The sequence below is a fragment of the Ochotona curzoniae genome, unplaced genomic scaffold, assembly GCF_017591425.1.
Source record: "Ochotona curzoniae isolate NIBS_2020 unplaced genomic scaffold, NIBS_Ocur_1.0 scaffold_4506, whole genome shotgun sequence".
Classification (NCBI taxonomy): domain Eukaryota; kingdom Metazoa; phylum Chordata; class Mammalia; order Lagomorpha; family Ochotonidae; genus Ochotona; species Ochotona curzoniae.
The window spans coordinates 12,981,985-12,996,087 of record NW_024467119.1 but is presented as its reverse complement, the minus strand read 5'-3'; the positions used below and the strand labels follow the sequence as shown (position 1 = coordinate 12,996,087).

At 47.7% G+C, this 14,103-nt stretch overlaps 1 protein-coding gene across 6 annotated transcripts in view; it reads left to right on the top strand.

Annotated features, from left to right (window-relative positions):
• The first annotated feature begins 1,868 nt into the window (after positions 1–1,868).
• Positions 1,869–14,103, top strand: part of EPHA5 (EPH receptor A5) — a 325,738-nt gene continuing 313,503 nt past the window's right edge. For 3 of the 6 annotated variants that reach the window (XM_040967112.1, XM_040967110.1, XM_040967113.1), the window contains exon 1: positions 1,899–2,079. In XM_040967112.1, the coding sequence (XP_040823046.1) occupies positions 1,899–2,079 (181 nt within the window). Of the gene's footprint in view, positions 2,080–14,103 lie in introns of all 6 variants that reach the window. The other 3 variants (XM_040967111.1, XM_040967109.1, XM_040967114.1) reach the window with 2 other exon arrangements.

Here is a 14,103-nt window from a genome sequence, read left to right as displayed (position 1 = left end):
TCAGGAAAAAAAAAGAAAAATCAAAGCTGGGCTTCCACCTCGTCACAAAATTGCATCACTGTTGCTTTCTCCTTTCATTTTTACTGTGAACATTTAGACAAAAAAAAAAAAAAAAAAAAAAAAACCCAATGTCATCCGCTAAGGACAGTGAAAGATGCATTCCAGAAGGGCCTGGGCATTCCAAGCTGGCCAGGCGACCAGGCTATACGGGGGGAGGTGAAGGGCGCAACCTTTGTAGTGGTTGCTGCACCCCCAAATTAAGGGAGATGTCATCCCTCTACCATCCCATCTTTCCCGAAGCGTTCTTTGCCATCTTTGCTAAATGCCAATATAAAATCCTTCCAGGTACGTGTCTTTGAAAAAAAAAAAGAGTAAATTCGAGGGAAATAGTACAGGAAATGAAGGTATAAAATAGTTGAAGCACTGAACGTTAATGTTCCAACTATTTCTCTTAATCACTTGGAAATCTCTCGGTGCAACATAACACAGGCAGTTATAACAATAGTTATGATAATCCAATTTCTAAAATGCCTGAAATCATTTGACCCTAGTTACGTTCACTGGAATTAGTGGCCCGTATCTGCATGACATACAGTTTCTAAAATATGAAACCCGTAAGTGAATGGGATCATCACATGAGATGAGTACTTGGCATAGCACAAATCCTCATGTCTCTCAAAGAGCTCCTGACTTCTGCTTTAGATACCAGGCGATTTACTTCTGGAAGCAAGGTGGAGTCCTTACTGCATTCCAACCGCCGAAAAGTCCTCAGAGAAGCAGGGAGAGACGCGGGTGTTTAAGCAACTGGCCACGGATCCGCAGCGACGCGACCACCCCCCTGTGGATGCTCCACGCCCGCGAGGGGCAACAGGCCAGGTGCTCGCCCAGGGGTTTCTCTGCTCCCGGCTGTGCCAGAGCTGCCTTTCCCGCCGCCTCCCGGGAACCCCGGGCCTCCCGGGCATCGTCGTCAGCAGGAGCCTCGCTCCAATCCTCTGGGGGTTGGGGGAGAGAAAGACGCGCCTGGCCCGGAAACAGCTAGGCAACACTCACCCGGGCAGCCTGCCTGCAGACGCCTTCGCTCCGTGGGCGTGGGGCTCCGTCTAAGCCGCTGACACCCGGGAGCGCGGGAGCGGCGGAGGGCGGGGAGCCGGGGAGGGGCGGCGAGGCGGGGAGGAGTGGGCGGCGCGGGGAGGCCGGGGGCCGGCGGCGCAGCAGGAGCGCGGCGTGGCCGTGCACTTCCCGCTTCGCCTCGGCGGCCGCGCACTCGCCGCCTGCCCGCGCGCCGCGGGCGCCGCAGCCGCTCCGGGCGCACTCGGCGCTCCCGCCCGCCGCCTCGCCTCGCCGCCGCGCCCGCAGCGCCTGCAGCCGCGGCCAGCTCCCGGGACCGTCGCCTGCGCTCGCCCCTCTCCTCTCTCTCGTTCTCCTGCGCCTACGGGATCCCCGCTCCTTTCCCTGGACCTTTCGCCACCCTGCTCGCTGCCCTTCCATTTCGGTGGAGGCTGGTGGGCATTTCGACTTGACTTGGGATGACTTGTCTTCCTCGCCCGGGTCCGTTTCAGCTCTGAGGACCGGCAAGGAGCCTCTCCCAGCGCCACTCCAAGACGCTGACAAAGTGTGGAGAGGCGGAGGCGCGGGGCGCGGGACACCCGCACCGGCTTCCCCCCTAGGACTCTTCGGAAGCCCGTCGCAGGGGACGGCGAACCCCACGAAAACTTGAGCCGTCTCCACGTCCCCCGCGCGTGCCGCCTTTGGAGCAGCCGCCGCGAGCCGCGCGCCGGAAGGCGGAAGACCCCGGGAAGCGCGAGGGGGACCGGCGGCAGCCTCGGCCGCCCCCTCTGCGACGCGGGCACCGTGCCTGAGGCGCGCGGGACAGCCGCGGCGGAGGAGGCCGGGAGAAGATGCGGGGCTCAGGGCCCCGCGCCGCGAGACGCCGGCGGCCACCGGGCGGCGGCGGCGACACCCCCGGCCCTTGCACATCCCTGGCCGGCTGCTGCTCCGCACCTCGCAGGGCCCCGCTCTGGACGTGCCTTCTCCTGTGCGCCGCGCTCCGGACCCTCCTGGCCAGCCCCAGCAACGAAGGTAGGGCGATGGGGGTGGGGACCGCGGCGACCCGCGGCGACCCGCGGCGGAGGTTCGAGGCGGGGCCTGGGAGCGTGGGTCGCGGCGCACCGGACTCGGGGCCCAGGACTACACCTTACCATGCCTGCCCGCCCTGTGCTTTGCTCGGGCCGCGGCGTTGCTTCTCTGCCAGTCCCAGGCTACTGTATTGTTTGACATGCGCTACGGGGCGCGGGGCAACCGACCTACCCAGGGACAGGGCCCGGCAGCCAGGCGGAGAGGGGAGGCTGGGACCCGCGCCGCGATGTTGGGTGCGGCTAGGTTTCCGGGAGGGTGCCTGGGGGAAGTGACAGTTCTGGCTGCCTGTTGTGGGAAGTGTTGGAGGCGCAGCGACAGGAACGTTGGGAGCTGTGGGGCTTGTAGGAACCGTTATTTGAGGACGGTGATAGGAAACGTGGTAGGAGGTGGCTGGGTGCTGTGGGCGCAGTGATTTAGGGCATCGCCAGCTGCTATTCCGGGGTGGTTGGCTGGCACGTGCTTTGGTTTCTCGGATGGCGAACGGAGAAGCAGCCCCGCGGTGCTGCTGCCCTTGACTTGGGGGTTGTGTGTGGGAGTGCTCCAAGACATTTGCAGTCCAATGTGGACGAAAGAGCGAAAGTGGGACGCGACGATAGGACAGGCGGAGGGCCGGGGTGTTGCTGCGGGGAAGTTGTAGCTGGAACGCTCCGGGGGAGAGCAGGGACTTGCGTGATTCACGCGGCGTCCCGGAGCGCACAGCCGGTTCTTCGGGAACCCTGGAGGTTGTCCTGGGGGCGCTCCAGGAGAGAAGGACCGGGCGAGCGCGCGCAACACCTGTGCCTTGCACCCCAGGCTCCGGGAGAGATGCTGGGCCCTCGGCCCGGTTCCCGTGCCGCCACGCAAACCAAACCCACCGCCCGAAAGCTTGAGGGTCTAGCTCACTCAGTTCTGGGGGCGCAGTCAGCGCTACTGGCGGCTGGGGCGTGGGGTGGGGCGGAGGTCGGGGCTACCGGGTCAACTGCCCCCTTAACCCTCATCCTGGCACCCCTCCGCAACGGTCCCGAAAACCCTACCCCGTGGACTGATAGGGATTCGGATTGGGGCAGTGGGGCTCAGAACCTTAAAGATATTCCTGGAGTTCCCTGGGCAGAAGAGGACGCTAGAGTGAATAGATGAAGCGGCGGCCAAAGACCCCCGAGTGCCCAGCGGGCGCCCCAGTACCCCCACCCCTACTCCTCATCACTCACACTGGCCCTTTCTGCCTGGAACCTCCGGATTTGGGTTAAAATGCTGAGGGAAGTACACATCTCTGACTCTCACGCCCTGCCTATTAATGTCAACTCCCAGGCTTAAGCCGAGCGATTTGCATTTTCCCTTCTCAATGAAGTTGTCAAAGTGTTTTGTGAAGCCCTAGACCACTGCTGCATCGCGTGTTAGATTCTTTGCACGAGAAATCCCGAGTATTACGGCAGGGGCAGGGTTCTTTAGAACTGCTCTTAGGCCTTCGCGGGAGGCACACAGGTGAGGGTGGCCAGAGCCGTTCACTGGTGCCTCCTTCATTCTCCCTGTGGCTCTTCCATCTTCTGGTCCTTCCAGGTGTCTTGGGCAGGAGGCATGAGATGGGGAGGGAGGGAGGAGTGAAATCCAAAGGAGGGTGGCGCTGGGCAGGAACTCTAGCCTGGGGTGTGAGCTCAGGGGAACGGTGGAGGGAATGGATGGGAGCTGTTGGTGCACAGCCTGGCTGGCAGATGCTGCAAACGAGACTCCAGTCTGGTGGGACTCGGCCTGGCTGTTTCTGTGGATTTGTCCTCCACAGGTGGATCACTGTCTCCCAGCAGGTGGAGCGGGTAGCAAAGCTTGGGCGGCGGTGAGCTGGGGTGCAGGGGATCTGACATTGACCCGGCAGCACCTGCCCCTTGGGGCTCAGGACTTGAATGCAAGCCTGCTGTCCCCAGCCCCTTTGGTGACAGGTCTCTGAGTACACTGGATTAAAAATCAAGTTTTAGGAGTGGCTGTGGTTTTAATCTCAGCCCGACAGTCTCCCATCTTCATAAGAGTGTTTGTCTTTAAATTTACATTCGTTTTGTTTCTCTGTATCGGTGTCCTTATAAATTGAGCAGCAAGTTCTATTAAACTGTTTATAAGAGGATACTGTGAATTTTCTTAAAAATATTGAGGAGTGAGGTTTTTAGTTTTTGTTTCTGGAGGAACGTTGAAACGGCAGGGACAGAAAGATATCCGTGTACTCAGAATTCATTAGTAGCTTAATCTCATACAATGTGCCGTCTGTCTTTAGGAGTACATGCTGGGTTTTCAAACTGTCATGAGTATATGCATTTATATATGGGGATACTATGAGGACTCGTTTTGTGGAAAGATTTATCATGAAGATAGAAATAAACATTACATATATAATTGACAATCAGTCATTTTAAGCTTAACTGACAGATATTAGCAGTTGAACAAAAGACACTTATCACGAATCTTGAAATGATGCTGCAATTTATTTTTTTCATAGTAGAATGTGTTGAATTGGAAACAAGAGGAAAAATTTAGAATTCTAACAAATTTATATGATAAATACCTGTTACCAGTTGTTGGACATTAGGCATAAACTCCATGCAAAAGAAACCATGACCCAACAGTATGCATGAAAAACATGATTATGATTAATTCAGAGGGAATAGTAGAAAGAGATTTGTCTCATTGACCAGGCAGGATACATGTGACAAGTGCTTCAACAAGTGAAATTTAAATGGCTCTAATATTGGAGCATGTCCAGTACTGGGAATTGTGGAGATGGCCTGAAGTTATTCAGTAACTGCCACTTTTTGCTGTCTACAGATATATTTGTAAACAAGTATTATTTGACAAGTGCTTTTCCCAGCAGGGACCCTTGGCCAATTACTGCTGAACAGCTCTGCATTGAAAATGATTCACCCGCCTTGAATCAAGCTGGCTTCCTCAAAGCTGAAGTCAGCCACGTCCCAGCAAAGGGTTTCTGACAGTTGTCAGCAGTTTGCATGGGAAAAGTCCAGTTTCTTGTCTTGGAATGTTTTACAGCCCTCAGAATGTGGTACCTGAGGGTTCTGAGAAAACAAAAGAAAAAAACCCCAAACACCCACACATGGCAAGGGGTAAAAGTGCTGAGACAACAATCATAAAACTGTAAATGTCTTTCCTGGCCAGGGAGAAGAGAAGAAAGACTTTGTGTTACGGTTTTTCTTGCCTTATAATAGGACCAGGCCCGTAAAACAGATTGGAGCACATAATAGATTTGTAAAACGAAATGGCTTCGTTTTGTGGCCTTGTCATCCTGTTGTAACTCATTTCTTTTTAGGTAAGTCCAGGGGCTCCCCAGAAAGGGGGCTGTGAAATCATTCCCTCACCAGGACATTGCTGGACAAGAAAAGCCAGCCATTGCCCTGCTTTTGAGTCCTAGTTGTTGGCACCAGAAGCAACCCTGAAGTTTGGGCTTTTTACTTAATAAGCCATGTCCTGGACAGGGGTTGGTCCGAGTGGGATGGCGGAGGCGCTGGGAGCTTGCCCCGTTCTGAGGCTGAGATGAATGTCAGAGTTTCAGAAAACGTGGTGTGATTTCCTTGTGAGACAGAGGGTGAGCAGTTTCTGTGTGTACACCCTGGGATTTCTCCCTCATTGAGGCTGTTCTCGCCATGGTCTCGCCCGGATATACTGTTCCTGTTTTACTGGAGTCCAACGAGAGCACCAGCAGTGTGGGAAACAGATGGACGCTTTACACTTGGGCCTAGATTATTTACTGTTATTTCTGTCATTCCTTAACTCCACAGGAGGTGCTCACTTAGAGCAAGTGGCTTTGGGATCTTTCCATGAAATGTTAGGATGCCATCGTAGAGTTTTCTGTGGATACAGGTGCCCAGGTCTGCAGCGTGGCCACTGGGCGTGTGTAGACTGACCGACCCTTCCTCTGAAATCGCCTTAGTTAGAGTGCATGTGTTTGCTTGAATGACTAATAAATTCTCCTTGCTCTGGAAGAAGCCTTTCTACATTTGATGGTAAAAACAAAATCGAACAATGTTGGTGATTCTGTTAACTAAGTGTAGCGGCATTTAAGATTTGAACCGCACGTGCTGTTTGCAATGTGAAGAGTGAAAGTATTGATCAGTTTTTACAATGTTTTTCCATTCAGATGAGCAGATACAGATGACTAGTGAATTATTTTAAATTAACAGGAATATCTAATTACTTCTGGAAGATTTTGACGTTTTAGCATTCTTGAAATTGTCTTACAGTAGTTTTCATAAAGCATCAAAACCCAATGAAATTTAAATGTCAAGGTTTGCTCACTAATAATTGAAAATATATTGCCACATTTACCTTTTCTCTTCAAGCATTGGGACCCGTGATTGTAACAGCACTGTGGGAGCTAAACCCGTGAGCTGTTTTCATGGAGCTTTGGAGAGATTTGTACCTGTGTGTTATCTCTGTTTGTACGGTTCAGGAGGAGCCGGATGGCTCTGCTGTGCTGTCTTGGCTCAATACATACGGGGGGGCATTTGGTTGGCATTTATATAATCAATTGGATAAGTCAAATTTTCCTCAAAAGAATATTCGGTCCACTAGATGATGGTTCATTGAAAAAAATCCCCCCATATGATTTCAGCCCAATCACACAACATTCCTGTGGAGTTGTGGACATGAAGGTGGGTGTGCAGAGGAGGGCTTCGGGCTATCAAAGTACACATTTGGGAACGTCCATCTTGTCAAGAAAAACACGAACAGTTCTATTTATTAGTCAACAAAATGAGATTTTGCAGTGAAATGCAGTCTGCATGGGAAGGAGCTGAGCAATGGGCGAGTTCCCCATGCGCTGACAGTTTTGAAATGCTGTGTAGCAAACGGAAAACTGGGAGATCTGACGGTTATTCGCTGTGAACAGCTTGGCAGAATGACCAGTTCCATTGAAAAGGCTTCTTTCAAAATAGGAATGACCTATTTTTAAGTATTTGGTTTTAAGCTTTCAAAAACACTTACATGATACTTTTCTTTTTCTTTTTTTTTAACATTCTGGCTTTTCAGACAGAACTTTATTTCTTCAGAGTTAATGAAATGGTTCTAAAGTGTCTGAATAAGGCCAAATGGATGCAGTGTAAGAATTACAATTTTGGAAGAACAGCTCAGTTTTGATAACCCATTTTACCATATGCAAGTTATTACTGTAATAAAAAGCATTTCTCAAAAAAGCCTTAATGATGTTAAAATTATTCCAAATTCCTGAATATTGAAACTTGCTTGAAATGTGCAGTATTTGTTTTCACAGAACAGATTTCACATAAAGAGTGGAGTTATTCTGGTTAATTATTCTTATTTTCAAAAATAAAGGTATGAATCTAACTTAAAATTCTCAGAGTATGTAATATTTACTTGAATTGTTTAAAACAAATTCAATTAACTAATTTTGTGAAGAATGGAGAAATTCAATTGTGATTTTTCACTATTGTAAAAATTCTAACTTGATATAATCCGTTAATACAAAACCAATAGAAACAGCTCCGTAAGTCACACTTGCGTGTGCTTTTTGGAAATGAGTAGTAATTTGTAGTCTTGTTCCTTTGCTTTTCTAAAAGTTCAGATTTTTCATCTAGCATTCCTAATGAGAATTCCAGGTGTTACAAAGTCATAAAATAAAACAGTGATTTACTAGGTGCCCACTTGGACTTTTTAAAGGCTCTAAGGTTTGGCATGATGACATTTATTAACTGCCATTAATGGGAGTAGAACGTTTTGCTTTTTAAAATAACTTTAGCCATCTGAAGAAGCCAAGAGTCCTTTCCGCTGCTTAGACATTGCTGGCAGATCTGAAAGCCGTGTGTGTCTCAGCTGTGCCCTACCACTTCGTTGTGTTTCACTGAAAGGAAACCTGGCAGATTCTGCTCTCTTTTCAACATTTAAAAAAAATTTTTTTTGGTAGTGATTCTTTTGCTCTGAGGTCTCACAGCCTTTATGCTGCCATCAGCTTGTGTATTATTTTAGTCTTCCTGGGAAGTGCATAGTTATAAACAAACTGCGTGGACTTGAAGGTGTCTGCATCCAGACATGTTTTCATTCTGTTTTCCGTGAACTGTTTGAACTCCCCTCGTGGTCCTGTCAGTTAAATGAGTTCTTAAACTGTGACAGAGCATCCAGAACTTTGTTGAGCACAACTGAAATCTGGGTCACGCCTCCTTTCCAGTGCATCTCCCAGAGACTTAGTGTTCCTGGCAAAAGGTGTAGGGCATTTACTAAGCAGCCTGCAGGCTGGGAGGGTGGGCTCTGGTCTACGTGCTCTGGGTCGGTGCCGATCAAGGAAGGGTAGCCGTGGTGTGATAGTTGCATCTTGGCAAGCCTGACATTTTGTTTTAATATGATTTTGAACTGATGCCTAACAGTTGTACAAAGCCAGTACTAAGAGAAGTCTTTTGAGTGTTGTTTTTAGGTTATTTAAAAAAAAAAAATCACACCTACAAACACACACACACACACACACACGCAAACGGAAGAAAAAAAGAATTCTAAGAAGCACAAAAACCCTCTGGTTCATTTTGGTTTGTTGAATTGGGTTGTTCCCCTTCGGCTTCGCTGCGCAGCCTTCGTCTCTGAGATACGTTTGTGATGCTTCTCCCTGGGTTTCAGCTGTGGGAGGGCTGCCCAGTCTGTCCTCTGAAGCCATCCGTTTGTCTGCACTCCTGCAAAAACTGGGCCCACAGCTTTGTTCAGTACATGGCCTTTTTTTTTTTAAGAGCCAAAACCTGAAGCCTGAAATATTTTGCATATGCTTTATGAGAAAATGTTCCTACTTGGAAACATGTTTCAGGCTAAGTATTGGAAGATTTAAGGAAAATACAGTCTGTTCTTTTTAGATGGATAGTATCTTTTTTTCCCTTTAATTTTTTTTTTTTCACATTTGTGTTCATCTGTCACAGCTCCCTCGTTCTCTCTCTCGCCCTTGTACCTTCCAGCTCCAGTGAGCAGGAGTTAGGTACGGAAGCGCCTAAGCATGCCAGGTTCCACCCGCGTCCAGGAGGTCATGCATTTCCAGTGGGGTATTAAGAAGCTCATGAAGTGGAGCGGGCTCTTACTCAATAGATCATGACTTAATTCAGACATCAGAAGTACAGCAGGTCAGCGCGCCATCTGCCACGTGTGCCTTGCTTACAAGACAGCTCACTTCGTGGCTTGGCTGTCCCTTCCTGGTCCAGGATGCTCGTTAATGTCTCTTCTAGGGAAAGACAAGCTCAGCAGGTACATCCTCCTGGCACCAGCTCAGCCCAGCAGTGCCACAGCAGGAGCTTGCTCTGTGAGCCAAACGCCTGTCTCTCCCTAAACCCTGGCCGAGTTATTAGCAGGCAAGGTGACAGAGACAGCCTTGGCGAGTCACTGCAAGCTGATTCTCTTGTCACGCAGCACAGTCCCTGTAGGCAGTGGTGGTGATGATGTGGGGCTGAATCTTATAAAGGGTACAGCCAGCCCCTGTAAGACTGGAAGCACTCCTGGGTCCTTGGAAATAAGTGTGTCCGAAGATTGAAACCATCCTGGTGGATTTCTGTTGAAGGAAGGATGGGAGGGGGCAGCAGTACTCACAGCCATGGAACTAAAGAGTGACCTTGACGTTGTAAATTTGGGATCCAGTTTTTGATTTCACCCTGGGACGTAAGGTGAGAATTAGGCAACGGAATTACAGAAAAATCAGAAAGAAAGAAAAAAAGTGGCCTTGGAATTCCAAAATAAACACATTCTTGTTTTTGCTAATTTCTTTTATGCACTTAAAAAAATCAGCTAATTTGTCTCTGTGCTGATTGGCAAAGTGTTGCACAAATGTAGGTTGAGGAGGGGTGAAAGAAACCTGGGACGGATGGGTGACACACATGGAATAACACTTTGCTGGTTGGACAAAGATTGGGAAGATTGGGCCCAGCGGGTAAGGTAGCCTAGAGGCTACAGTCCTTGCCTTGCATGCTCCGGGATCCCATACAGGCACCGGTTCTAATCCTGGTGGCCCCGCTTCCATCCAGCTCTGTGCTTGTAACCTGGGAAAGCAGTGAGAATGACTTGGGAGACCTGGAAGATGCTCCCGGCTCCTGGCCTTGGATTGGCTCAGCCCTGGCTGCTGTGGCCCAATTGGGGAGTGAATCTTTGGATGGAAGATCTTCCTCTCCGTTTCTCCTCCTCTCTGTAGATGTGACTTTGCAATAAAAATGAATAAATCTTTAAAAAAAAATTGGGAAAGATTTTACATTGTCTGGAGGAATTCCTGTAAGTAAAGGAATATGAAAATAACTTAATTTTAGAAATTTAACAAAGATACGGATTTTGTTAACCCTTTGAGAGCCCTGCAGGTTAATATTAGCTTCAGGAAAATTATGCTTTGTCTCTGGCAGTACAGATAAGGTGTAAAGACTGAACTCAGCTCTCTTCCGCGAGTGATGGTGTGGTTCTGAGCCGTCCACCTGCCATGCCTCACAGTGGACATGGTGACTGCTAAGGCACATTCGTAGGCTGCTGGGGAGGTGCAGGGATGTGCATATGTTGCGTAGTAAAATACATACAGCCAAGTGTGCACACAGAAGAGCATTGTCCCCGCCGTTCTCTTCTTGTTTTCTGTGGAGATTGGAGGTGTGACTTCGTTTTTCTTGAATGGGAGGAGGAACAGGCATCTGGGTAGGGAAGGCACTCTCAGGGAAGGAATTGCAAACTTTCCACCAGACTTCGCAAAATCAAAGTCAGCACACGAATCGTCTTCATTTTCTGTCAGTTTTCTTCATCAGGTAGTATTGAATGCAGTATTTGATTAGGAAATCAAGGGGAAACCACTGTTGCAGGGGCCTGGCTTGTAAACATTGCCTTGGGCCTCATCTCCCTCGGGTAAATGGATAGAAAGCAGATGTTTATAGTAGCCATGGACACATCCAGATTTATCTTCAGATATTTTGTGTATTTAATTCTTGATTTGTATGATACTGGTTTTCTTTTAAAAAATATTTTAGAATAGAGTAATGATTACACACACAGATTGGGTGAGGGGCTTGGCGTCGGGTCCAGGCAGGTAGGCGGAAGCCATCACTGTGACCTGACGTTTCACACACTACATGTGTGAAGTGTGGAGGATCAAATCCTTAGCAGCTTTCTGAAACATACCTGAAATTGCAAATTTACACTTCTGTGTTTAGCTTGAAAAATTTGTGGAAAACTGAAATTCAAAGATACTTTTATTTTGCTACCAGTCGTTTGGATATCTGTGGAATTTTGATAATATGAATTTTTCCTAAATTTTTGAAGCCCCTCACATAGATGGGTTTAAACATTGTGCCACATGTTAAACTTGGCTTAATTCCATTTTTCATGATCACTCTGAAATACCCTTGCATAATTTTTGGTTAAACGAGTTATGTGCTGCATTAGTATGATTTGGCACTGCAACTGAGTTTTTATATTTTCAGAATAGTTATATTCTGTGAGGACTTCTCTTTTACATAGGGAAACACACTTGAGCGTAAGGCAGTTTGAAATGCACCGTGTCTGGATAAGCTTGTACAACATATGTGCCTGTTGTGTGCTCGTGTGTATGCACCCGTAGGAGCAATCGCGCTCACATGGGGTACTGACATTTTGCTTTAAGTGCCTTCTTATTTTCCTCCAAACAAGCCTGGGCAACAGCATTGCAGCTGCCATCATCGTCTCTTCTCTGTTGTACCAGGAGACAGTGAGGCAGGCAGTGATTACAGTACATGTCAGGGTTTCATATCTGAGAAGGAAGGAGCCTGCAGTGAAACCCCGGCAGGCTGACAGCAGCGCCGTCCTGGCAGGGTGTTCTTACGGAGGTCACTGTTGTCCTCCAGAGATGCGCGGTCACTCTGACCTTCACCATCCAAGTAATGGCTTATTTCACAGACTGGAAAGAAAGTAAAAACACATAATCATATGGTCCCATTCACGTTCACGCAGCTCCAGTCTTTACCTTTCATAAACCTCTGAGTGATTGCTGGTGTTCTTACCCTCTCATACTGATTTATCCCTGATGACAAAGCTTCCGTCATCTGGAGCCCAGGAGCACGAGGGGACATCTCTTCCGGCACAGTTCCTCTTTCCATTTCAAAGTGTGTGTTCTGTATCTTTTTGCCTGTTTTTCCCTGTTACCTTGGTGTACATACTATAAAGTTCTCAGGCTCAGTACAGACTTGATCCCAGACCTAGTTCACACCCTGGAACCCCTTAGGAACCTGTTCTCTGGTAAGTGTTGTCTGCTGCTCGTCACCAGTCCTCTATTGGGAATAGAGAGGTGTTTGGAAAATAGAGTTTTATCCTAGTTTGTGACACCCAGAAAATTTAATTTTTTAGACAACACTACTTCTCAGAAGGGACTAAAAGAGTCCATGGAAAAAAAATATATATATGTATTTTTTTAAAAAAGAGATCTTTACTCATTTTTAACATGGACTTATCGAACTTTGTCTTTAGATTTTATTTGCTGAGACACAAATATACAGAAACAGACACAGAGAGAAATATGTGCAGTGCAGGTTTGCTCCCCACATGCCTCAAGGTCACTTTTGTCTCTTATCGAAAGTCAGTATGCTTTGTGTGGTTTTTTTTACCCTATTGAACAGAATGGCATTTTTTTTTTTAGAGATTTACTTTATGTGTCTGAAAGACAGAGTGACTCACACACAATGAGAGAGAGAGAGAGAGAGAAGAGAGGAGGGATGTATCTTTCATTTGCTCCTTCACTTCTCAAAGGCATTAAGCAGCCAGAGCTGTGTCTGACTGAATCTAGGAGTCAGAAATTTCTTTCGTATCTCCTGTGGTCCAGGGACCAATCACTTGAGACACCCTCCACTGCTTTCCAAGGTGTGTTAACAGGGAACTGGATCTAAAGTGGAGCAGCTGGAACTCAAACTGGTGCCAGATATGGGGTTCTGCTGCTACAGGCAGCAATTTTACCCGATAAGCCAACACTCTAGCCCTTATGTTAAATATTGTATAATCATTTGGATATGGTACTGTCATGGCAGTAACCGATTCCGCACGATTCATTAAATATCCCGTTGGCTAGAGTAGGGAAAGTCTACATGATAGATGAAGCAACTGAAACAGGAAGGTTTGACCTATTTAAAACACAGAAGTAGCTCTGAAGTCCTGTCACTGTGAGTCCATGTGGGACTGGGGAATTGAGCTCAGCCGCTGGGAGCTGTGTGATCGTGCACAATTGAATACCTACCATTTCCTATGTCTTTGTCTATAAAATGGGGATGTTAATGCGATATGGTTTGTAGAGATGCTAAGATGTTTAGTATACCTCTGTAAAGAACTTTTTAATGCCCTTGTGTGTAATATATAATAGCAAGTGTTAGCTTACACGTGCTGAGAAAATAGTGTGGGCTGGCTTTCTGACCTTTAGCACGATCAAATTTTCTTTGTTAGTGGGTGAGTACTGTCTAATATTTACTGTAAATGGAAGTACCAGAAGAAAAGCACTTGACTTCAGTTCAATTGCTCCACCAGGCTCTTATTTACTCCCTGGGTAAAGTCCTTCAATGGCCCTCCAAGACCCTCAGGATAAACTCATCTGAACTCCTTGAGGCTGAGAGTGAAATTCTCACTGGTTTGCTGCTGGCTCCCCTTTTCCTCCGAGCTCCCGGTCCCTGCACTGCAGGTGCCCAAGCAGAGCTGCTTGCAGAGGTGTTGCACTGTCAGAACAAGCTCACTTGGAGACCCTCCCTTGTCCCTTGGGTGGTTTGATCGTTGCACCTAGATCAGTACAGACTGATGTCCACAGGGTTCTGTGCTGTTTCTATCCCAGATGCAGTCTCTAATACTTAGATGGGATTCCCTTTTCATTATTTATGGACATTTCTAATGTTTATCATTTGCCAAGAAATTCAAATTAATTCCAGGAAAAACTGAGAGTGCAGGTTTTTGGGTTTGTTTATTCTTTTTTTTTATTTTTCAAAAATATTTTCCAACTCAATTTAGAACCAGCTCAGTGCCTCGTCCTCCTTATGTAACTTCAGG